The sequence below is a fragment of the Oreochromis aureus genome, linkage group 3, assembly GCF_013358895.1.
Source record: "Oreochromis aureus strain Israel breed Guangdong linkage group 3, ZZ_aureus, whole genome shotgun sequence".
NCBI classification, from domain to species: Eukaryota; Metazoa; Chordata; class Actinopteri; order Cichliformes; family Cichlidae; genus Oreochromis; species Oreochromis aureus.
In genome coordinates this window covers 63251869-63278976 of record NC_052944.1, presented here as the reverse complement: position 1 = coordinate 63278976, position 27108 = coordinate 63251869, and the positions used below count along the sequence as shown (strand labels likewise).

The following is a 27108-nucleotide window of genomic DNA, read 5'->3' as shown; positions in this document are numbered from 1 at the left end:
TTCTGAAATGTGTGCCTTCCGTCTCCTAACATAGTTTATATTTATGGCTATTAAGTTCTCGAGAGGACAGGAGAGGAGAGGATGAGCGATCTGAGCCACCAGCAGATGAATTCTCACTTTTACCTGTTTTCAGCGAGGCCCTGAAGGCACCACGAGAAGTGTGTGTGGTTTGTGTGACAAAGGTGACAGCTTCACAGATCGGTCCACGAACTCTTCGTGTTCAGTCATCAGTTTGCTGTGTCTAAGGAGGAGAAGGTCTCTGTTTGCTCCAACATGAGGTCAGTTTGCCAAACCTCTGATCAATAATCGATCATTTATCACAAATTGAACCACCTGATGGACTTTAAATGCAGCAGTAATTTAGCTTACCTGGCGCTCAGGTGCACGCAGAGAGATACAAAGTAACACAGTCCGTCTACCTGTGCATGTAACAGGGGACTGATATCAGAGGAAGAGGAGAAAGTGGGCATTAACAAATTATAAACCTTGTATGTGAAAATAATAACTTGTGCTGCAACAATCAATTATTTTTTTAATCAAATATTCTATCAGTTATTTAATTGATAAATCAAATAAGAAATACGTTTGTCTTATTAATGAGTAATAAATATTTATAATAAACATTTAAAAGAGAAAAATAAAAATGTGTTTATTATAATGAGATGCTCGTTGGTTTCATATTTTTGAAATGTTAATGTTTGATTATATGACATCACTGTTTTTACAGCCACATTAATATGGTCTGTTATCACACACAGAGAGAGCGTGTGAGAGAGAGACATTCACATTATATGTGTTTACAGATAATGTTCTGATCATTATTGAGCATATTTAACTATTCAGTAAATTCACACATGAATCAGACTATTATTATTGTTCAAAAGTATAATGACGAGTTAGAGACACCCATCGTTATCTTCTCAAACTCAGACATGAATAAAAAGGTTGATGATGGATCATTTATGTCTTCACACACAAAATCTAAACATCAGAATAAACATTGTCACTACTCAGTCTACATGTTTCTGCTAATCTATTGATCAGGCTTATATCTTTATTTACCTTTGATTAAGATTAAATTTGATCTACTTTCTACACTGATCTCTGGTTTAGCACTCTGACCATCCACACATTTTTAACACATAAGGCTGAGTGTCAAGCTCAGCTGTGACAGATGCAAGAAGCCTTTCACTTCATGAGGCTCTCACAGTTGTTTATTAGAAAATATTCCAAGTCTCTCTGCATATTGGGCCAAAAGAAACCTTAATCAGGTTTATCCTTTCTTTGCCTAATTAGCCTTTATTATTATTATTCAGCTCAACTATAAAAGTGGACGGTACACTTCTGAGAGGATGAGGCAACTCCCTTGTTACTTGTCAGAGGTTGCACTAACTCTTTAACCTCAGGACTCTCACCCTTCAGTTCTTGTGCAGTTTCACAATCATGCATAGAGTCTCGGTACAGTGACTGAACTGTGTCAAGCAAACAGTCTCAGTTCCTGGAGAGCAATGCATGGCACTGCACTGAGGAGTGCACAGAGTGCTGCACACTTAGTGCTGCTTGGTGCACTTCATTCATTCTACTACCAGCCTAAACGTCCCAACCTTCAACATCACTGCAATGTTGAGATGTGCATCATGTGCACATCGATCCTTGGGTCTCAAAATCCACACAATTAAGCCCTGTTTGCTGACAACTACCTATCATGTACGCACAAGTCCATGTTCCTGCTTACCTTCTTCAGTGCTCACCTCTTCAACAATATTAATTCCAGATCATGAGCACTGGTAACTGAAAAAACACGGGCAACTGATGCATCTTACATTGATAACTACAATCTTAACACTGGCATGTGCTCAGTTGAGTTAAACGAGAACAAATTGTGTGGTCTCATATCCCAAAAATATTTTACAGAACAATATCAAAAATATTCCACAAGTACAAACCTGCGTGGCACAACAATAGCTCTCCCCTAACACAAACTCTGTGTTTGTGTCTCACTCCATATATAAGGTTTCTTCTGGTTCCTCAGTGTGAGATTCAAACCACATGACTGATTTCACTGATTGATCTTTGTGACTCTCTTACAGTGAAGATAGCAGCGCTCTGCTCAGCAGGCTGGAGCAGTTGCAGTGTCACTTCACCTGGGATCTGAAGCTGGACGTGGACCTGGAAACCCTGAGCCACCGACTACAGATTGACATTGATTTTCATCAGAGTCACCATGAGGGAGAGAGTTGCACCTACAGCCTTTTGGCTTATTTGAGGTACAGTTTCTGTAGCTGTCTGATGAAAGAAAAGCTAAAGTGGATTTATTCTGCTCATTCAAATCTCAACACTTTTATTTCTGGGACTCTGCTACAGAAGAGAAGAGCTAACATTAGCCAGACTTTCCAGCAGGATTTATATTTGAATGATAGAGAGATTGTTTTGTTTTCAGGATCAGATCCAAACCTGAGTTGTGTTTCTTCTGCTAATGTTACCTACCAGCAGTGTTCCTGCTGCTAACACAAATGAATTTAATTTCACATTCCAATATTTTGTTGGGAGTAGATATGGCTGGCTCATTTTCAACTCACTTCATAAGTTAACAATATGAATGAGCCATCACCAGATTTATGCAGCATAGCAAAGCTACAGCTAGAAGAAAAACATCAGCTTGCTTTAAGTTTACCTCATTATTTCAACCTTAATACAAACATGTAATATGAAGAGAAACATTATTTGAGTGTTGGACTAAAGTTTCTGATTCCTTAAGAATCTTGATATAAATCTGTTTCCTGAAGCTTGTTTGGACTCTTGTTTTTCTGGTGGAAATGCAGTAATTATCTGCCCTGGAGTCAAGAACCTCAGATAAAAACCTTAATGAATCAAACTACCAACAAGGTGTTTGTTGAACTCTCAGATCAGTTTCTTGTCAGGTGTTGTAAACACCAGATGTGGAACATCTGTTGATGACCTGTTGGTCCTCAGGCATCTTCAGGATCAACAAGAGGAAGCGCTGTCACTTTTAAACCAATCAGAGAAGACCATCAGGGAGCGTCATGGTGATGAGAGTGAGAGGCGGCTCATTGTGACGTATGGAGACATGGCCTGGCTGAAATACCATGATGGAGACTTTGCACAGTCAAAAAGCTACTGTCAGAGAGTCGAGGACATACTGGTATGTACACCAATCAGATCAAATGTTATAGATAACTGCTGTTGAACCTCTGACGCTTCCTTCTCTCTCTGCAGGTGAAGTATTCCACTGGTTCATCAGGAAGTTTCATTCCAGAGGTCTACGGAGAACAAGCCTGGACCTATTTTAAGATGTCGAGGTCTTTTCTCTCAGACGCCATCGACTGTTTTCGTAAAGCACTTGAGGTAAAGACTCGTGACATTGAGTGGAACGCCGGCTACGCCATCGCTCTCTTTTGCAGAGAACAGGTCAGTTTTATGATAAAAATGAAGAGTATTCGGATATTTCTCTAGACAGCACCAAATGATAAACTTAAGGCTCCTTCAGTGACATTGGTTACTTCAGTGTCAGTGTGATTTTTAGAAGTTTCAATGACTAATTGTTTTTATTCGAGCGAAATAAACTGTAGACTAACCAGTTTCTCATCTGCAGTGGTTTGCAGAAAACAAACAGGAAGATGAGGAATCCCAGGCCACCAAACAGCTTCGCTTTGCATTGAAAATCAACCCAAATAACGCTGCTCTGCAGTGCATGCTGGCTGTGAAGCTGGTGACCTATAAGAAATACGAAGAGGCTGACGGTTTGGTGAAGAAAGCACTAGAAAATGATCCTTATAACCCTCATGTCATTCGCCACTCAGGAAATTACTTACTTAATCAGGTAAGTCTGCAACCTTGGTGTTATTAATTCTTACTGCTGCTTACTGGGTCTTGGGCCCCGGACTCTGTTTCCTGTACTGAAGGTGTGTCAGTTGAATTAAGGAGCTCCTCAAAGTATTACTTCCACCACCCAACAATATCCTCAGTTGAAGCCAGCAGTGCTCTACTACACTATACACCAGGGGTGGGCACCGAGGGCCGGTGTCCCTGCAGGTTTTACATGTGTCCTTGAACCAACACAGCTGATTTAAATGGCTAAATTATCTCCTCAACATGTCCTGATGTTCTCCAGAGGCCTGGTAACGAACTAATCATGTGATTCAGGTGTGTTGACCCAAGGTGAGATCTAAAACCTGCAGGGACACCGGCCCTCGGGGCCTGGAATTGCCCACCCCTGCTATACACAGTGCAGGTAGGGCACTGCTTTCCATTTTGAGTAGTCTGATGGGCAGGGTGGGACTCAATTAAAAAAATTAATCTAACTAATTAGAGGCTTTGTGCTTAATTAATCTTGATTAATCACATTTAATCACACAGGAAAATGTGCCCCAAATTTAAAGAGTTTTAGTGAGCTGGGGTCTATCACACAAGGCAAGACCCCAGGTGCAGGCTGTGTAAAGATGCCCCAGAACAACACGTTCTCACTCCTTAATTTGACTGCCTGCTCAACCATTTGGTTGAGCATATACATTTGTTTGTTTCATTGTGATCATTATTGACCTAAAGTATTAGAAAATATGGACAAATAATTCTTTCATTGTATTTTTCTTGGTGAGGCAGTCAAAGGGTTAAGCGTAATATTTTACGCTAGGTGACAAATCGTCAACATTTTACGCTGTGGCTCCAGCAGATCCCAGAAACAACATCAGAGATCTCTGTCCAGAAGAGCGCAGTCCTAGGAACAGCTAAGATACTGCGCAGGACCCTCAAGCTCCCAGGCCTCTGGTAGAGGACCCGAGCTGCATTTTGCACCATCTGTAAACCTCTAAAACCTTTCTTTGGTAGCCCAGAAAGGAGAGCGTTACAATAATCGATACATGAAGACACAAATGCATGGAGATGGACCTCTGCAGTGTTGCTTGATAAATGTTGTCTGATTTTGGGTATGTTCCTTAAATGATAAAAAGAAGTCTTTGTTGTCTCTTTTACATGGGACTCGAAGGAGAGCATGTAGAACCACACGCCCAAGTTTTTAACCTTGACATAGTCATCAATTTTCAAGATGAAATTTCGGGACAAGTATGGCTTTGGAACAAAGATTCTAAAGGACAAGATGGAGTTATTGGACTCTAGCAAGTTTAACAAGTTCATTTATACCAGTGACATCACATCACTCCACCAACAAACACCTCAGTGGCTTCAAGCGTAGGCTTAGCCTCTCTCCTTATATATTTGTATCTGACTGGTGTTTTTAAATCTGTTCCAGAATCGACTGGATGAGGCTATTGATGTGATTAAGAAAGGACTGAAAAGGGGCGATCAAGTACCTTCCTTCACCTACCAGCTGGCTATGTGCTACAAGCAGAAGAAAATTGCTGAAGAGCACCGCGGGCCCTGCAGCAACAGAGGTACACAGAAATATACTGCATGTTATCCTTTAATCAACGCAACTCAAATCACCCTTTAATGCTCCACAGAAGAGGTTGGTAAGTGGAGGTGTTGCTGTATCAGTCACCTTGAAGACACTGTGGAGATGAAACCATCCTTTGTCCGAGCGTGGGCTGAACTGGCACTGTTGTACGCAGAGGAAGAGGATTTGAGCAGGTGCTTGTCTAAACAAAGCTGCACGATTTCCTCGTTTATTTCCTTTGGCTGTAAATTCCTAAACATCTTGTTGTTTCTCAGGGCTGAGAAGACTTTCAAGCACTGCTTGGAGAAGTTACCAGAGTTGAAGGAGAAAAGGGTTTGTCAGATTATCCATCAGTACTACGGTGACTTTCTTCATTATCACAAAGAAAATGAGGCTCAAGCCATCGCTCACTATACCAAGGTAAGTTTCAGGGTGCCAGACTCTGATTGGTCCTCACTGACGAAAAAATGTATGAAAGCGTAAATTATACCAAAGTGAGGCAGCTGCATGTGTTAGACATAGAACTTAATGTTCCATGGTTCATCTAAGGATGGACCGACACAAAATACAGTATTGGTATTAATGCGATGCTGACCTAAATTACTGGACCGGATATTGGGTAGAAATTAAAAATGTAACCCAATCCATTAAATATCACAAAAGCACCTCACAAAACTTGTGACATGGTGTAACCCAGGTGGTCCCCTTATCATGTTGGAGCAGTTTGCGTCACGTGACAGAGTGACTGTTGTGTACAAGACCTGTCAGCAGTCTGGAGTCACTTCACACTGAAAGCATTTGGAGCCTCGTTACGTGCTGACAAACCAGGTCTCCAAGCAAGCTATCCCAGAAAAATAAAGCAAGTGTGTAAGTTAATCTCTGAATGCTTGCAATGCATTCCTACATTAAGCTTATCAACCGATATATGAAGCTGGGACATCTGTCATTGCTAAGTCAATGGATAGACCTGAGTTTTACTTTGAAAAGAACTGTGTTGCAGGCTAAACAGTTCTGTGGTTCGAAAGAAAAACAACAACAACAAAACAATGAAAACTCTTTTTTTCATACATGTTAAGTTTTGTATAGAAATTGCACAAAATTAAATCTCAGGTAAATGTGATAGAAACAGCTCACACTAACATCCATCTTGATAAAAGATGAGAGTCATGAAGCCATGTTTGCATTGATTTGTACTGCTTTCCACTCTGGATGTCTGTTTCTGTTCAGCTTTAAGTATAAAAGGGTCCATTCTACAACCTCTTTTTCTTCTTAATTTGTTGAATATAAACGTTATTTTGTGCTGATATTGCACTTCTTTTTTTCAGAACCAAAGAGTTGTTGAAATCTACATAGAATTGCATTTTATATTACTTTTCAATATTACTTTAAATACTTTAAAGTTCTGCTAAAAGTTTAAGTAAAAAGATCAGTATTGCTGAACTGAAGTATTTTGGGTGCAGTGTTTTTTGCATCCAAGTACAATAGAATAGCTTTGTTGTTTTGGCTTTTTAAACATGAGTATGAACTTATACAAAATGCAGCAAATATAAAAAAAATTTTTATTGATTTTAAAATAGACAATATCGGATTCATATCGGTTTCAGCAGATTTTCAAATTTATGATATCGGTATCGGACATAAAAAAGAGGTATCGTGCCATCTCTAGTTTCAACCCAAGAATAACAATGAGGGAAGATAAGCTAACAGGCCTTGTTTGGAGGGTGGAGGTGTCGGGGCAGTAATGTGAAACATTTCACCGCTCACATCTACCACATGACCTTGGTTTGGATGGATTTATCTTCCTGATAGTTTTCTGCTGTTTTCTCTCTGCAGGGGCTGCTGATACCACTGAAGAAATATGAGTGGAGACAGTGTGCTCAGGTGAGCACCAGAGACATAACAAAGATTCTGTGTTATATAAACTCAATGTTGTTACTAACTCATGGGGTGTGAGCAAAACCTCATATCAAAGCTCGCTTGATTTAAATGATTTGTTCAATACCACCTACTTGTGCTCCTGAAGACTGTTTTCAACTTCAACTTAAAAACTACTGGTGACTGCCAGTGGTACTGTCTTTCACTAGGTCATGTGAGGAGCTGTGGCATCAGTCCCACTTTGGATGGTGCACCTGTCATTTCTAAAAATCTTGTAAAATTGTAAAACATCTTTTTTTTTAAAAAAAAATTAAAGCATAAAGGCTGTAATGTTTTCTCCCACTGAAAACGTTACGTCCAGATGAACAGAATCTACTTCTTTGGAACAGAAATTTATATTTCATTGTACCTTTATTTTTCCTGCAGAGACTGAAGCAGATCGCTGAGAGACGTCTGGCAAAGAATCGTGGTGATGGTGAAGCTCTCGCTCTGCTGGGTCAGGTGGCCAGAGCTGAGGACGACAACAAGAAAGCTGCTGAGTTTTATGAAGAAGCTCTGAACTATGACAAAGACAATGAAGAGTACCTGTCTGCTCTGTGCGAGCTGCAGGGATCATCCTCTGATTAAGTCCAGAGTGCCTCACTTCAGTTGTGCTTGACAGCTTCTTTGTATGTAGTAAAAGATACTGCATATGTACATTTTTTGTTTAGTTTATATATCTTGGAGAAAAAATATTAAGTGTTGCACAATTTTTAAGAGAACAGTATTCAAAAACAAAAAATGACAGGTTCTGATATCACATAACTAACTCTTACAATCTTACAAGACATTTAAATTAGTATTTCTTTCTTCTTTTGTAGTTTCATGTGATCAGTGCTTAAATAAAGGTTGTTGTATATATGCTTTAATTCATGTAGTGTAAATGCTTTGTCTTGGTCCTTTAATAAAATTCTTGCTCAGTTGCTCTTGTTTTAAGATATTTTCCCTTAAAGTGAGAAAGAAGTAGAGACATTTTGAGTTTATTTGGCATAATTTCTGATGAATTCTCACTTCATTAAATACAAGACGTTGGAAATAATGATGTAGAAATACTTAGTGAAATACTTAGTTTATGCATATTACTCCCTCACACAGTTTTCCTCCTACTGATTAAAAAAATGGCAGTAATCGGTATTTTCCCATGGTGCAACTTTGATATGTTTATATGATCACAGAACAAATTTCTGGGGAGTTTTGGATGATGTGTGGAGCTGTAAAGTTGTGGATTCTGCTGTGATTTTGAGCTACAGATTTAATTAAAAACATGTCAGTATAACAGACAGTGAGTTGTCTGTGTGAACCTTATAACTGATGTTAGATTTAAAGAATTTAAAATAAAGTTCATGATATCTAAAACATGATCAGCTGGTGCTCATTCAGTGTGCTGTTAGGGGCTGGTTGAACTTCTCCAACATTTCTACTTTAGACTATTCATATTATCTTTTGATTGTTTTTCTGCTCTTCAGTTTGAGCTGAACCACTTTGACCCTGTTGCTGTGTCCATGTATCATCTGGATAAATTTGTAGTTGGCACAGATTTCCATTCAAAGTCCTGACTGCCAAACTTTTATTCGTGCCTGGTTTTTATCCGGAGGAAAAGTGTTCCCAACTCTTCCTACCGTCCTCTGTCAGCATGACTCCTTCACTTTCAGTCAAAGGTTAGCCACTTTCAGTGGAATGTGGAAACACAGATAAGACAGGAAAGGAAATAAAATGGAAGAAGTTAAATATGGAGTGAAACATTTGTGGTTCTGTTACACCAAACAAAGAATTTCCTCTTTAAGAAGACTTAACGTGTTATGAAGAGAATCAAGGTGAACTCCATATAATGCAGCTGCTGACTGTTTACTGACCAACAGGAAATGTGCCTCACTTCACTTGTGCTTGCCTTCACCTCTATATGCAGTAAAAGATAATGCACGTTATTTTTATTTTTTTGGTTAAATATCTTGGATTTGTTTTTGGTTAAAATACCAAGTGTTGCACAGTTTTTAATAAAACTGTATTTAAAAAACAAAAACGACATGGTCTGATATCACACAGGTAGAACTGGGCACATCAGGGGGTAAAAACAGCTGGTGATAATTTACTGTTAAAGTTCAAGAGGATGCACATAAGAAAAAGGAACGTTAGGAAAACTCAAATTAAAGTTTAAGTGTAGAAATTAATAGACAACACTTTCTTTTTATATTCTAAACATGCTTTTGCTGTAGAATATAATTAATGTTGATTAATTTATGAGAATAAGAGAATAAAATGTCCACATTTCAACTGCAGCCAGGAGGTGGCAGCACATCTCCTTTATCCTCACTTTCTACTACATGTACCACTGCTCTTATCTCAGTCTACAAGGACTGGATTGATTATAATGTAGAGGACAGAGTGTGTACAGTGACACAGCCATAAAGATAAATGGAACGACTTGTTCTGCAAGTCTTTTATATGTCAGCCCTTCATAACTCCTGTTGACTGCAGGCTATTTACCAATAAAAGTAAAGATATTAGGCTTAAAAACACACAGAAACCTGCAACACATCATTATTGTGCTATTGTACACAAACAGGAATCCATATACAACACTGAACACAAGCAAGAACAACATTCTAATAACCACAAAATTACTGAGACTTTTACTTTTCACTCACAGCTGTAAAGTCACTCTACACAATGCTCCTCTTTCTCTTTTTGTTTTTCTATGCTGATATTATTATACAGGCTATACTAACAAAACAATGGCTACACATCATACTTGTACTTGTATTCAGAGGTTTTATTTTTCTCTCTGTGTCACTCTTCAAACACTCTGAAAAATAAAGAAAACACAAAAGTTAACAACGTGTGGACATGTTAGTGATGGTGCCAGGCCACAGCAATGGTTTCTGCTCAAGCAGCATTGACCCCGCCCACTGGGTGGACATTGAGGGTTCTCAGGAGGGGCCGTGCTGACACCCGCTGCTCTCTGGTACAAAGCACCATGCCCCTCCCGTGTTCTAAATGCACTCAGAACAACACCAACCAGCAACACCACATATGAGTGGGTGGAGAGAGGTATAGGGTATAGTTCTCTGTTTGCCATTGGGGTGGAGCAGCTCTCCTCAGCTCTTTCCAGGAGGATGGTGCCCCTCTGGTCGTCCTCCTTGGGCTCTCGTGCTCTGTGGGCCTCCGGAGCTCCCCCATGCCTGCTTCATGCCCCTGGTGGGCAGGGCTATGACTCCCCACACCTACTATCAGATGCTTACATGGAGAAACCTTATAAATACTCTCTCACACACAGGTGTACAAGCAGATACTCACAGACACACACATTGGTTGGCTGCTGCCTCTAAACATATCATGCGTTGTCGGTTTTGTGTGCTACTCAGTGAGATTTAGTATTTATTATTTACTCTTACCTGTGCTGTTTGTTGTTTGTTGCTGTAGTTTTCCTGCTGTGCTCTTTTCTTTTTGCTTGTTTGTTTTTTCAGCAGTGGATGAAGCAGATTTTTACTGTCTTTTCTCTCTATCTCTCGTCCTTCTGTTGTTCTTTCTCTCTTCTTCTGTTTAATTTACTGCCAACTTTTCTTTTCTTCTTATTTCTCTTTCCCATCCCGACTCCTGTCCGTTCTGACTGTAATAACCTGAAATAAAAATAAATAATAAAGCTAGAATAAATTATGACAATCGAGTGGCTGCCCTCTAACTTTGATTGGTGAGGCTGATCCAATGCATTTATGAACACAGCAGCAGGGCCAGGAATCCAAAATAAATTAAATAATCAATTAAATGTATAATTAATTAATTAATTAATTAAATGTCTATGTAATTAATTAAAACTGGAAATAAATAATTTATTGCATGTTTTCAATAAAATGAATCAGCATTTAATTGTTTATCTATTTATTTCATTAATTAATTAAAATTTCAATTAATTACGTCTTATTTAATTCAATCATTTTGGAACTCCTGGACCCCCTTTTTTACCTTTCCTAAAACTATTTTCACTTGAGTAAGAAGTTGAATCCATACTTCAGCTTTTACTTGAGTGTTTTTAACACTAATATTTGTACTTCTACTGAACTACAGAATGTCTTTACTTTTGCCACCTCTGTTAGTAGTAGTGTCTGTGTTATTTGTGGTGGTTTTTAGAAACCAGAAAGTTGCTATGAAGCTAATGTGGACTCATGTCATGTTACATGTCATGTTATAAGGAACAGCCCCTCAGTGTACACACCGATGAAGATGACGAAGCGATTATGTGCCAACCGATCAGTGAGAAACCCTGAACTCAGATCAGTTATTTACAGACCAATGGCTGATCAGTGATCTTTGGAGACTCTCAGCTGAGATGCAGAAGCGAAACTAAACGTCCCCTTGTGCTGCTTTCAAAGACCCCTCCTGAGGTCAGGTGAAATAGAAAGCCCAGCCTTCTCTTCGGAAGGCTTTCCTGTCTCAAATATGTGCGTCTCGTCTCCTGATATAGTTTATATGTATGGCCATTAAATTCACGAGAGGAGAGGATGGGCGACCTGAGACATGAGCAGATGAATTCTCCCTTTCACCTGTTTCCAGCGGGACCCTGAAAGCACCACGAGAAAAGGTGGGGATGTGTGTGGTTTGTGTAACTGAGGTGACAGCTTCACAGATGAGTTCACAAACTCTTCGTGTTCAGTCATCAGTTTGCTGTGTCTGAGGAGGAGAAGGTCTCTGTTTGCTCCAACATGAGGTAAGTCTGCCAAATCTCTGATTATTAATCCATCATTTATCATGAAGTGAACCACGTGAGTGCACTTTAAATCCAGCAATAATTTAGTTTACCTGGCGCTCAGGAGGATACAAAATAACACAGTCCAGAGTCTGTGGACCTGTGCATGTAAGAGGTGACTGATATCAGAAAGAGGAGAAACTGGAGATTATAAAATTATTTTAGTAATCAAATATTCTATGAGTTATTTAATTGATAAATCAAATAAGAAATACTTTTGTCTTATTAATGAGTAATGATAAATATTTAAAAGAGAAAAACAAAAATATGTTTTTATAATGAGCTGCTCGTTGGTTTCATTTTAGAAATGTTAATGTTTGATTAACTGATACTGTATATGACATCACTGTTTTTACAACCACATTAATATGGTCAGTTATCTCTCTCTCTCTCTCTCTCTATCTCTCTCTCTCTCTCACACACACACACACACACACACACACACACACACACAAAGACACATTATATGTGTTTATATTTACAGATTATTTTCTGATCAGTAACAAATTCAGACATGAATCAGACTATTATTCTTGTTCAAAAGTATAATGACGAGTTAGAGACGCATTATCATTATAAGCGTTGTCATTGTCTTCTCAACTAGACATTCTCACTACTCAGACTACATCTCGCTGCTAAGTTATTGATCAAACTTATATCTTTATTTACCTTTGATTAAGATTAAAGTTGATCTACTTACTACTTCTGGTTTAGCCCTCTGACTATCAACACATTTTTAACACAGGCTGAGTGTCAAGCTCAGCTGTGATGAGGGAGAGGTAAGAGATAAGTAGAGGAGCTGGGAGGTCTGACATGTGCTGGTCGTAGAAACAGGATCCTCAGGTGTGTCAGAGGTCTGAGTGAGCCTCGGTTCAGCCAGTCCAGGTTTGATGCTCTCCCTCTGATGGTCCTCACAGCTGTTTCTTTGTGACTCTCTTACAGTGAAGATAGCAGCGCTGTGCGCAGCAGGCTGCAGCAGTTGCAGTGTCACTTCACCTGGGATCCGAAGCTGGACGTGGACCTGGAAAAACTGATCACCCGACTAAAGATCGACATAGATTTTCATCGGAGTCAGTGTGAGGGAGGGAGTTGCTTCTACAGCCTCTTGGCTTATTGCAGGTACAGTTTCTGGAGCTGTCTGATGAAAGAAAAGCTAAAGTGGATTTATTCTGCTCATTTAAATCTCAACACTTTTATTTCTGGGACTCTGCTACAGAAGAGAAGAGCTAACATTAGCCAGAAGAAAGTTTTTTCCACTGATGTCCGTTTGACCAAAGAGAAGTTTGACCGTCAAAGGAAACTGTGGTCAGCATCAGCAGGATTTATATTTGAATGATAGAGAGATAGTTTTGTTTTCAGGATCAGATCCAACCCTGAGCTGTCTTTCTTCTGCTAATGTTACCTACCAGCAGTGTTCCTGCTGCTAACACTGACTAATTTTAAATGATTTCATGTAAAAGGTTATGTCTGGAGTAGATTTGTCTGCATGACTGTGAGCCATCACCAGATTCATGTGGCATAACAAAGCTACAGCTAGCAGAGAAAACTTTAGCTTGTTTTATATTTAGCTCATTATTTCTACTTTAATAGAAACATAGAATATGAAGAGAAAAATTATTGGAGTTTTGGACTAGAGTTTCTCATTCTTTATGAAGCTGGCACTATCTGAAAAATTAATCTGCCTCCTGAAGCTCTTTTGGACTCTTGTTTTTCTGGTGAAAATGCAGTAATTATCTAACCCTGGAGTCAAGAACCTCAGATAAAAACCTTAGTTAAATAGTTAAATACCAGATGTGGAACAGCTGTTGATGACCTGTTGGTCCTCAGGTATCTTCAGGGTCAACGAGAGGAAGCGCTGAAACTTTTAAACCAATCAGAGGAGACCATTAGGGAGAGATACGGTGATGAAAGTGAGAGGCGACTCATTGTGACATATGGAGACATGGCCTGGCTGAAATACCATGATGGAGACTCTGAACAGTCACAAAGCTACTGTCAGAGAGTCGAGGACATACTGGTATGTACACCAATCAGATCAAATGTTATGATCACTGCTGTTGAACCTCTGACGCTTCCTTCTCTCTCTGCAGGTGAAGTATCCCACTGGTTCATCAGGAATTCTCCTTCCAGAGGTCTACGGAGAACAAGCCTGGACCTATTTCAAATTTTCATGGTCTTCTCTCTCCAAAGCCATCGAGTGTTTTCGTAAAGCACTTGAGGTAAAGACTCGTGACATTGAGTGGAACGCCGGCTATGCCATCGCCCTCTTTTGCAGAGAACAGGTCAGTTTTATGATAAGAATGAAGAGTGCATTAGCTTATATGGGTATATTCCGTAAGACAGCACCAAATGATGAGAGAAAACTTTAGGGCTCTGTCAGTGGCGATAAAACCTGTAAACTAATCAGTTTGTCGTCTGCAGTGGTTTTTTGAAAATTTACAGGAAGGTGAGGAATCCCAGGCCACCGAACAGCTTCGCCTTGCGTTGCAGATCAACCCAAATAACGCTGCTCTGCAGTGTATGCTGGCCGTGAAGCTGGTGGCCTATAAGAAATATCAAGAGGCTGATGGTTTGGTGGAGATGGCTCTAGAAAATGATCCTGACAACCCTCATGTCATCCGCCACTCAGGGAAATACTTTCGTAATCGGGTAAGTCTGCAGCCTTGGCTTTATAAATGCTTACTTCTGCTTACTGGGTCTTTGGCTTAGTAGCAGTAGACCAAACAAAAGTGAAGAAAACCATCTCCAGAGACTCCTTCTCAGTTTTTGAAGGAGGATTTTGAATTCAATTCTGGGTTTAACAGGAAGCCAATGAAGGGAAGCCAAAACAGGAGAAATATGCTCTCTCTTTCTAGTCCCTGTCAGTACTCTTGCTGCAGCATTTTGGATTAGCTGAAGACTTTTCAGTTTTTAGGACATCCTGATAATAATTTATTACTTCCAGCCTGGAAGTAACTCTGAGACAGGATATTTCTCATTTTAGAGATATTGAACAAATATCTATAACTTTGTCTAATATGTGCATTGAAAGACATATTCTGGTCAAAAAAGATACCTCACAGTGTTACTGGAGGCCAAGGTAATGGCATCCAGAGTACGTATCTGGTTAGAATTATATTTCTAAGAATTTTAGGACCAAGTAAAATAACCTCATTTTTATCTTACATTAGAAGCGGAAGTTAAGAGGTCATCAAGAGCTTTATATCTTTTTTTTTTGCCTGTCCCTCCCCTTGATTCTTTAGCTGTCAGAATTGTTGTCTGAAGACCAACAAGAGCTTTATATCTTTAAGACATTCCTGCAGTTTAACTAATTGGTGTGTGTTATCTGGCTTCATGGATAGATAATATGGTAAATGGCCTGTATTTGTATAGCGCTTTACTAGTCCCTAAGGACCCCAATGCGCTTTACACATTCAGTCATCCACCCATTCACACACACTGATGATGGCAAGCTACATTGTAGCCACAGCTGCCCTGGGGCGCACTGACAGAGTCCAGGCTGCCGGACACTGGCGCCACCCGGCCCTCTGACCACCACCAGTAGGCAACGGGTGAAGTGTCTTCCCCAAGGACACAACGACCGAGACTGTCTGAGCCGGGGCTCGAACCGGCAACCTTCCGATTACAAGACGAACTGCCAACTCTTGAGCCACGATAAAGCTGTGTGTCATAAGCATAGCAGTGAATGTATGCTATGTCTTCTAATGATACTGCCTAAGGGAAGCATGCATAATGTAAACAGAATTGGTTCTAGCACTGAACCCTGTGGAACACCATAGTTAACCTAAATGTGTGAAGAGGACTCTCCATTTACATGAACAAATTCAAATTGGAGTCTATTGGAGACATATCATACAAACCACTGCAGCACAGTACCTGTAATACCTACAGCGTGCTCTAATCACTCTAAAAAATATATGGTCAATGGCGTAGGGTCTAGCAGGACAAGCACAAAGATGAGTCCACTGTCAGAGGCTATAACAAGATCATTTGCACCAACAGGTTAATGATCTCTGAAAGGACTGTGACCTCTGAGCTTGGAGTCTGGGTTTGTCTGGGGGATTTTCATATATTTATATAAGTTGCTGGTGTGCAGAGGAGAGAATTTCCTTTGAACATTCATCACTTTTCCAGTGTATTTACAGCTGTTAAGAGAGTTTGAACAATGTTTTTTTCTTTTATTTAACCTCAAATTGATCTGAATATTTGTATCTGATTGGTGTTTTAAATTGTGCTTCAGAATCGACTGGATGAGGCTATTGATATGTTTAAGCGAGGCCTGATAAGGGATGATGAATCAGCTTTCTTTCACCACCAGCTGGCTATGTGCTACAAGCAGAAGAAAATTGCTGAACAATGCCACAAGCCCTGGAGCAACAGAGGTACACAGAAATATACTGCATGTTATCCTTAAATAAACACCACTCAAATCACCCTTTAATGCTCCACAGAAGAGGTGCGTAAGTGGAGGCGTATTTGTATCAGTCACCTTGAAGATGCTGTAAAGATAAAACCATCCTTTTTCCTGGCGTGGGCTGAACTGGCACTGCTGTATGCAGAGGAAGGGGATTTGAGTAGGTACCCGTCTAAACAAAGATGCAGGGCTTCCTTCTTTCTTTCCTCTGGCTGTAAATTCCTCATCATCTCTTTGTTTCTCAGGGCTGAGGAGACTTTCCAGCAGTGCTTGGAGAAGTTACCAGAGTTGGAGGAAACGCTTTGTCAGACTATCCATCAGCGCTACGGTGACTTTCATCTTTATCACAAAAGCAATGAGGCTCAAGCCATCGCTCACTATACCAAGGTAAGTTTCTAGGTGCCAGACTCTGATTGGTCCTCACTGATCGTCCTTGAAGAGAAAATGAAGGTGACATTTAGCTGATTCATCAGAGGATAAATTATACCAAGATGAGGCAGCTTATGTTCAGTGTTAGACATGCAGCTGCCTCCTAATGTTCCACGTTTCAACCGAAGAAGAACAATGAAAGACGAAAAACAAAAATGTTTGGAGGGTGGAGGTGTCGGGGCAGTAATGTGAAACATGTTACCGCTCACATCTGCCACATGACCTTAGTATGGATGGATTTATCTTCATGATAGTTTTCTGCTGTTTTCTCTCTGCAGGGGCTGCTGATACCACTGAAAAATTATAATTGGAAACAGTGTGTTAAGGTGAGCACTAGAGTCATAACAAAGGTTACGTGTTATATAAACTCAGTGTTTTTACTAACTCATGGGGTGTGAGCAGAATGTCCTGAGGCCGAGTCTGTGAATATAAAACCTTGCTTGAATTAAATGTTTTGTTCAATATCACCTACTTGTGCACCTGAGGACTGTTTTCAACTTTGTTTTTATTTTTGAAAAATACAGCAGTACTGTCTTTTACTACGTCTTGTTAGGATAGATGGCATCTGTCCCACCTTGGATGGAGCACCTCTTACTTTTTTCTGTCATTGAGCACAAACCACCTTGAGGCAACTAATGATCAGGAGAGTTGGGGAGTAGCTGCAGTCACAGCATTGTAAGATGCTGTAAGATGCAATCACAGCATCTTACAATGTCGTGATTGCATCCATTCCCCATCGCTCTGTGAATTGTACGGATGGTCATTTATCAATGTTCAATGAACAGGTGAGACAAATGTTACCATCTATGTGCTAAAATCTACAAAGACGTGGATCCAACAGAGACTTACAATGATTCTAGATGAGAATACTCTTAAAAGGGTTTTAGAGTTCACTTAGAAGGCTCGTCTAGCACAACATGAAAAGCCTAATACCAGGCAACAAAGGAAGTTTGACTTACTTGTTGTGAGTTGTAAACACCAGCAAAATACGGAGAGTGTCCTCAGCCGTTGAATGAGTGAAGGATGCTGCACCGAGGATGTGGACAAGTGGGTGAAAAATTTGTCTGACAGACAGCTCACCCAAGTAGAGAGAAAAATCCTTGCAAAAGGGTTGAACTTTGCTGTGACACCATAACAAATCCCACTAGTGGAACTGATCAGAGCCACAGAAACAGCAATTCGAAACAACAAGATTACACATGTGGAAGCAGAGTAACTACAGACGAAAGTTTAGGGCCTGCCTCAGCAATACAAAGCCCCCAGCATCCAACATCACCATGGAGGAGAGGAAGGCACTCACATCACTTAGTGATGACAAAAACATTATCATCCAGGACACCTTGGATTTTGTTGAGAAGGTGAGAGATGTCATTATGGGGGAAGATATGAAAAGTGGCAGGTTGGCCTTCTTAGACTGTGAGATTTCCATCAGTAATGGAGGACATCTAAAAGCAGACGTGTACCGTAAACCTATGCATATGGATCAGTATCTAAGGTTTGACTCCCATCATCCACTGGAGCACAAACTGGGTGTCATCAGGACGCTACAACACAGAGCGAACACCATCCCCACTGACACAGCGGCCAGGGAGGCAGAAGAACAGCACATCAAGAAGGCCCTGAGTAAATGTGGAAATTTGTCAAAGCTTGGAAGGCTCCTAAAGAAAGCTCCAGGCATCAATCATTTTCATAATAATGATCAAGAAACTAACAGCCCGTTGTTCCTTCAGTGGTGTTGGTTTCATTCATTATGCAAATGTACTGTTTATAAGATTTGGGGAAACCTGCAGTCAGCTGAGACTGAAGAAGTCACTTGGATGAGTGACGAAAGGTTTCTCCCACAAAACGCTACGTCCAGATGAACAGAATCAACTTCTTTAGAACATGAATTAATATTTCATTGTTCTTCTATTTTTTCCTGCAGAAACTGAAGCAGATCGCTGAGAGACGTCTGACAAAGAATCCAGGTGATGGTGAAGCTCTCGCTCTGCTGGGTCAGGTGGCCAGAGCTGAGGGCGACAGCAAGAAAGCTGCTGAGTTTTATGAAGAAGCTCTGAACTGTGACAAGGACAATGAAGAGTACCTGTCTGCTCAGTTTGAGCTTCGTCTGCAGCTGCAGGGATCATCCTCTGATTAAGTCCAGAGTGCCTCACTTCACTTGTGCTTGCCAGCTTCTCTGTATGTAGCAAAATATACTGCATATGTAATTTTTTTGTTTTGTTTATATATCTTGGAGAAAAACTTTTAAGCGTTGCACAATTTTTAAGAGAACAGTATTCAAAAACAAAAAATGACATGTTCTGATATCACAGAGTTAGAAGTGGGGACATCAGAGGGTAAAAACAGCTGGTGATAATTTACTGTCAAAGTTCAAGAGGAGACACATAAAAAACTAACCTTGATAATAAAAAGGAAAGTTAGGAAAACTCAAATAAAAGTGAAAAAAATCTAAATTATAGAAAATATTTTCTATTTATAGTCTAAACACATTTTTTTGTAGAATATAATTAATGTTGATTAATTTATGAGAATAAGAGAATAAAATGTCCACCTTTCAACTACAGCCAGGAGGTGGCAGCACATCTCCTTTATCTTCACCTTTCCTTTCTCCATCACTGCTCTTCTCTCAGTCTACAACGACTGGATTGAATATAATGTAGAGGACAAAGTATGTACAGTAACACAGTTATAAAGATAAATGGAACGACTTGTTCTGCAAGTATTTCAAATGTAACCCATTCATAACTCCTGTTGACTGCATGCTATTTACCAATACAAGACATTAACCATAAAAACACGCATGAACCTGAAACACATCATTATTGTGTTATTGAACACAAACATGAATCCATATACAACACTGAACACAAAAATGCAAAAATACTGAAAATCTCCTTTTATTACCAATGTCAAAGCATGTATAAACATTTTATACAATATACATAAAAGTCATTACTGTGTGCGCCTCTTGGACCACATGCAGAATAACATTACTTTCAGGTGTATCTGTAGCTCTGTGTTCGTGCTAGTTCTGACACACCATGGTTGTGCTCTCAGTTAAACTCTGGTCATGAGACCATCAAACTGTACCTCAAACAGCACTTTATATTTTATGCCACTTTTATTTTTTTTAATCACATATTTTAGGCAAGTTCCTAATAAATGCTACACTTTTTTATTATCTTATTCAATACATGTCTAACCCTTTTCAAGAAATATATGAACTAAAATTAACATGAATCTTCACAGAAACATAAAAACACCTTTATTGAACTGTCTCTGGGACAGTTACAGGTTGGCTTGATGGGCCACTGAACACCAGGAGTGAGGAGCAGACGTGGTAAGAAAACAGACTGACCTTATGACTAAATCAGGTTTAAAACCCTTTTGTCCCCTAGAATTTTGACATCCTTTTTAACTTTCTAACAGTCACTTAAGACAAAAGATAAAAGAATATAAACATCTTTATTAAAACAATCACAGCAAAACATAAAAAGTCTGTACATCATCACCCCTCAAACATGCAAACATACAGATGCTACAATCATTATAGCTTGATTCATGATACATAACATTGTGACACACAACTCTAAACTTACATATCATTTGATGCTCAGTTAAACTGTCAAATGCAAAAACACATGATTGTGGGATTTTTATAAAATATCTACATACATCATATAAATGCTGGCACTTTTAATTCGATATTTGTCAGGAGGGTTTGTTGGGCAAATGTGGTTCGCAATGTCCTGACAAACAAACAAACCACTGACTAACAAAGAAGTGGAATAACAATGCAATGAAACATACAGTACAAACCACTGATTTTGCTGTATTCAGGTCACTTCAGGGTTTTCTGTACTAAACGTGGTTTTCTTCTTACCGGGGTAAATCGTCATGGTAACTTATGTTGTGTGAAATGAACAGCTATAAACATCGCAGCCTACTGACTAATCAATTCTCTGGAAAATAGCATCATAATTCATGGAAGATCCCTCGGACATCTGTAGTGAGAGTAGGAGGGTCTAATTTTAAATTTCTAAACTCAACTTTACTCGTTGATCTTCTTTTCGTTTTTGCAGCAAACAATTTTATCCCTATTTGATTGTTCTAAACAATCAAAAACAGGACACCTGCACTGCACTTGCTGGCTTCATATCAAATTTGAATTTTGTTGTTGTATTTAAAATGCAGGTGAAAGGATAAAAACAAACTGTCAGGAGGAGATTATGTTCTGGGTTTCAGCTTCAAATCATCTACAGTTTGTGCTCCATTCACTGGATTTAGTAAAGTCAGGCTTAACCTGCTTCTGACAGTTTTAGTTTTTATTCTTTCAGCTGTTTAAGTGTTTGAGAGTAAAGATTAAAATCACACCTTTTCAAACACATTCACATCTTTATGGAACAGCAGAACCTCCAATCATTCAGGAGTACACAGACCTCAGGCATTTTACATCAGCTGTTTAACATTTGCTGTTAGCTGCAGATAATTTCTATGCTGTTTTCTGTGGCTATGAAAGGAAGCAACTTATCCCTGTCTCTTCCATCCTTGTCTCCTCCATCCTTGGTGTCTTCATCTATGAAACCTGCAGAGTAGAAACAGGTGTGAGGAGTCCAACCACCAAGTATGCTGAAAATATTTCATCTTTCACATTTTCAAACTGTTATATAGCTGCTGGGAGTAATGCAGAACAATCAGAATAATACATATTGATTGCATCTGCTGATTTTTGGCTATCAACTGTTGTGTAGAGCTGCTGTGGTCATGGTTGACAGTTTTACAGCATATTCAGCAGCTAACTGGAGCAAAGAACAGCATCCAGCAGCAAAAGACTACACCGGCTGCAGAAAGTCTTCTTTTTTCATGTTCTCTCAAACTGCTGCAGATGCATTTATAATCGACTGACACGACATGATTCAAAACAAAAAGCTACTTCCATTTCACCCATCTTGCTCCAGTTTCCAGCTTTAAACTCTTCGTCCTATCTGACTCTCTTTCACCTCCCACATGTGATGGCAGCTAAGGTGAATTTATTTTGTTCTTCTCCTGAGTTTCTTACAAATATTTATTTTGATGATTTTAATGACTTACAATCAAGTTCTTTGAATTACCTTTGAAGTTCTTTATTAACAATTGTCCCTACTCCATTTCTCTTTCTGACAACACCACAGTAGAAAAGTTTGAATCCACCTCCAGTGCGCCTGGCCTTGATTTCCTTTCACCTGGTCTCCTACCCACACACTCCTACCCATACTGTCCTACTTTGAAGGTGTCCACACTCTTGCCTTTGCTTCTCTCCAACAGTTGCACAGTTTCACCCTTTTGGCCAAAAGCACCAGGGGCAGTGAGTGTTAACCCAGACTGATCCAGTGTGCTAAACCCATTTGTAATGATTTACATGTTGGATTTGTCAAATATTGTATGTCTGATTCCTGACACAACCCTCCCCATGTATCTGAGCTTGACACTGGCTCTAGAAGTACACTGGACTGTGTCCTCCCCATGTCTATGTCCATGCAGAATCTGATAAGCAACAAGTTATCAGACAGAGCTGGTGCAATAAGTTTAAATGACCTTGTGGTTCACTGTGCAATTTTCCACCACCATGAGGCTAAGATAGGGAGACGTTCACTGCTGACACCCTAACAAACTAACACAGAATCACACACACTGTAAGTCAAACATCTATCTACAAACTCACCGGAGGTGGTGACTGTGAGGTTGACCGAGTGCTTAGTCTCAGTTATGACACCTTCTTTGTTCCTGGTTGTAATCTCACACTCGTGTGTTCCCGTATCACTGGTGCTGACATTCTTCAGAATCACTGAAATGTAAGTAAGTAAGTAAGTAAACTTTATTTATTAAGCGCTCTTCACAGATAGACAATCACAAAGCGCTGTACATAAATATTACAATAAACAATACAATGTCTCCGTCTTTCATGGATGGATCTCTCAGCTCCACTCGGCCTTTGAAGAAGTCATGCTGGTAGTTTTCATATGGAAGCTGGTTTCGGAAGAAGAACACATAGGTGTCTGACTTGAGATCAGATCTTCTCCACTCCAGCAGGATGATGACATCACCTCTGGAACTCTGACACTGAAGAATGGGATCTTCTCCAGGCCTCACTTTGAGCTCTGTGGGATATAAACATAAAGAGAACAGAAAAAAAAGAAACATCAGTAACGTGTTACTGCACATTTATGTACTGTGTGGATCAAAGTGTTAATATACTGGCTTAATTGTGAAAGCTTTGTTTCCTTACTGAAATGTTTCTGTTTACCTTTGATGTTTGAAACCCTCTGCTATTGCTAGCTATACTGCTTTAGGCTTTTGAACATGACAGCTCTCCTCCACTTAATGTGGCAATAATGCTTTCTCCTGAAAGCCACTCAAACCTGCGACTGTATGTAAAAAGAAGCAACAACTTTAATGATTAATGTATGAAGAAAGCCAGTAAGAATGTGCATGTTGCTCTAAACACTAAGCTATAGTTTTAAGAAAGTTTTCACTTTTTAAGGAGATTCTTTTTTGCTGATAGGAGAGGGTTTGGATACATTTTAAAACAAATATATCAGAAAACAAGAGAAAAAATCCATTTAAACTATAATTTTCCTTATTTATAACATAAAAATTGCATACTAGACAAAGCCTTAACTTTTGTTTAAAAAGACCTCTGTAGGATTGACCATGTGATACGTGCACAGAAGAACAAAGTTAGTGATAAGTCCATGATGTTCTTCCCCTGGGCAGCAGGGGCGGGTCTAGAGAAATTTTCTTAGCACGGCATGAGGGTGGCAAAGAAATCAAATGGGGTGGCAAAATCAAAGATTTTTTTTCAAATGCAGTAAGTATACACGTTTTTCATATAAATATAGTCTATAACGTAATTATTTTCTGTAGCCCACATAATTACACACTTTAGTTACATAAAACATGTGAGTTTTGATTTCATGTACTGTAAAGCCTATATAATAAATAAATATATAGCCCAATAAGTATAAAATCCGGAAAGCTACACAACATGGGGCGGTTCATTCACAAGCCCAAGTCTAACTTAAGTTTCACACTGTTTTTTGTTAGAAAACAATCACATTGTTACAGCTTAAATTGCACAAAATGTCAGAAATCTGCACTGTTATGAACAAAAATGTAAACATAATTTTGTTTGTTTGTTGGATTAACCCACTGAGGTCTGAAATACAACCGGACATTTTTGACTCCTTTTGAGTTTATGTTTGTATTTCACCCTCAAATTGTTTCATTAAATTTTTTTCCCCTTGCCTTGTTTGGTATCTTTCTTTTTTAGCTCAACTGAATTTAGTAGTTTTTTTCACTGACATACTGCATTAGTATTACTGTCCTGAAATCACACAAAGAACTTAAAATGTGGGACACAGCCCCGTCCTCCAGGGCATGAAGCAGGTATGGAGGAGATCAAAACTCCAGACATCCAGACGCCCCCAGAACACAAGAGACCAAGGAAGACCAACAGAGGGGCAGCCGCGTCACTATCCCAGAAAGAGCTGAGCAGAGTCTCAGATGAGGGGTCACCCAGCAGCCGCGGAGCAGAAGCCACGGGGGGCTGCAGTGACGTGCCCGTGAGCTCTGCCGGCAGCCAGCTGTGCCTGAGTGACCGAGCCCCAGGCCAAGAGGCCGAGGGCACCCCACCCCCGAAGTGGTCCGAGCGAGCCCCATGCCTCCCCTGCACCCTGGTGACACACCTTTACCCCAAGGCCCTGCATGTCTGGGTGATTGTGGTGGAGCGGGAAGAGGGAGTATTTTACGCCTCGGGAGTGAGAATGGGTTGGAATCAGACTATTATTATTGTTCAAAAGTATAATGACGAGTTAGAGACGCCCATTGTTATCTTCTCAAACTCAGACATGAATAAAAAGGTTGATCATTTATGTCTTCACACACAAAATCTAAACATCAGAATAAACATTGTCACTACTCAGTCTACATGTTTCTGCTAATCTATTGATCAGGCTTATATCTTTATTTACCTTTGATTAAGATTAAATTTGATCTACTTTCTACACTGATCTCTGGTTTAGCACTCTGACCATCCACACATTTCTAACACATAAGGCTGAGTGTCAAGCTCAGCTGTGACAGATGCAAGAAGCCTTTCACTTCATGAGGCTCTCACAGTTGTTTATTAGAAAATATTCCAAGTCTCTCTGCATATTGGGCCAAAAGAAACCTTAATCAGGTTTATCCTTTCTTTGCCTAATTAGCCTTTATTATTATTATTCAGCTCAACTATAAAAGTGGACGGTACACTTCTGAGAGGATGAGGCAACTCCCTTGTTACTTGTCAGAGGTTGCACTAACTCTTTAACCTCAGGACTCTCACCCTTCAGTTCTTGTGCAGTTTCACAATCATGCATAGAGTCTCGGTACAGTGACTGAACTGCGTCAAGCAAACAGTCTCAGTTCCTGGAGAGCAATGCATGGCACTGCACTGAGGAGTGCACAGAGTGCTGCACACTTAGTGCTGCTTGGTGCACTTCATTCATTCTACTACCAGCCTAAACGTCCCAACCTTCAACATCACTGCAATGTTGAGATGTGCATCATGTGCACATCGATCCTTGGGTCTCAAAATCCACACAATTAAGCCCTGTTTGCTGACAACTACCTATCATGTACGCACAAGTCCATGTTCCTGCTTACCTTCTTCAGTGCTCACCTCTTCAACAATATTAATTCCAGATCATGAGCACTGGTAACTGAAAAAACACGGGCAACTGATGCATCTTACATTGATAACTAGACATCTTAACACTGGCATGTGCTCAGTTGAGTTAAATGAGAACAAATTGTGTGGTCTCATATCCCAAAAATATTTTACAGAACAATATCAAAAATATTCCACAAGTACAAACCTGCGTATCACAACAATAGCTCTCCCCTAACACAAACTCTGTGTTTGTGTCTCACTCCATATCTAAGGTTTCTTCTGGTTCCTCAGTGTGAGATTCAAACCACATGACTGATTTCACTGATTGATCTTTGTGACTCTTACAGTGAAGATAGCAGCGCTCTGCTCAGCAGGCTGGAGCAGTTGCAGTGTCACTTCACCTGGGATCTGAAGCTGGACGTGGACCTGGAAACCCTGAGCCACCGACTACAGATTGACATAGATTTTCATCAGAGTCAGCATGAGGGAGAGAGTTGCACCTACAGCCTTTTGGCTTATTTCAGGTACAGTTTCTGAAGCTGTCTGATGAAAGAAAAGCTAAAGTGGATTTATTCTGCTCATTCAAATCTCAACACTTTTATTTCTGGGACTCTGCTACAGAAGAGAAGAGCTAACATTAGCCAGACTTAGCAGCAGGATTTATATTTGAATGATAGAGAGATTGTTTTGTTTTCAGGATCAGATCCAAACCTGAGCTGTGTTTCTTCTGCTAATGTTACCTATCAGCAGTGTTCCTGCTGCTAACACAGATGAATTTAATTTCACATTCCAATATTTTGTTGGGAGTAGATATGGCTGGCTCATTTTCAACTCATTCATAAGTTAACAATATGAATGAGCCATCACCAGATTTATGCAGCATAGCAAAGCTACAGCTAGAAGAAAAACATCAGCTTGCTTTAAGTTTACCTCATTATTTCAACCTTAATACAAACATGTAATATGAAGAGAAACATTATTTGAGTGTTGGACTAAAGTTTCTGATTCCTTAAGAATCTTGATATAAATCTGTTTCCTGAAGTTTGTTTGGACTCTTGTTTTTCTGGTGGAAATGCAGTAATTATCTGCCCTGGAATCATGAACCTCAGATAAAAACCTTAATGAATCAAACTACCAACAAGGTGTTTGTTGAACTCTCAGATCAGTTTCTTGTCAGGTGTTGTAAACACCAGCTGTGGAACATCTGTTGATGACCTGTTGGTCCTCAGGCATCTTCAGGATCAACAAGAGGAAGCGCTGTCACTTTTAAACCAATCAGAGAAGACCATCAGGGAGCGTCATGGTGATGAGAGTGAGAGGCGGCTCATTGTGACGTATGGAGACATGGCCTGGCTGAAATACCATGATGGAGACTTTGCACAGTCAAAAAGCTACTGTCAGAGAGTCGAGGACATACTGGTATGTACACCAATCAGATCAAATGTTATAGATAACTGCTGTTGAACCTCTGACGCTTCCTTCTCTCTCTGCAGGTGAAGTATTCCACTGGT

At 39.8% G+C, this 27108-nt stretch overlaps 1 protein-coding gene across 1 annotated transcript; it reads left to right on the top strand.

Moving 5' to 3' along the window:
- The first annotated feature begins 140 nt into the window (after positions 1–140).
- On the top strand, positions 141–19283 carry LOC116330503. The gene is made up of 20 exons (XM_039601559.1): positions 141–278; positions 2091–2267; positions 2974–3163; positions 3238–3429; positions 3614–3841; positions 5267–5408; positions 5478–5604; positions 5686–5830; positions 7244–7291; positions 7712–7911; positions 11973–12026; positions 13008–13184; positions 13893–14082; positions 14156–14347; positions 14508–14714; positions 16306–16447; positions 16517–16643; positions 16725–16866; positions 17187–17234; positions 18833–19283. The coding sequence occupies exons 1-20, from the start codon at positions 274–276 to the stop codon at positions 19043–19045; spliced, it is 2946 nt and encodes a 981-aa protein (XP_039457493.1). The 5' UTR covers positions 141–273; the 3' UTR covers positions 19046–19283.
- The last annotated feature ends 7825 nt before the right edge of the window (positions 19284–27108 follow it).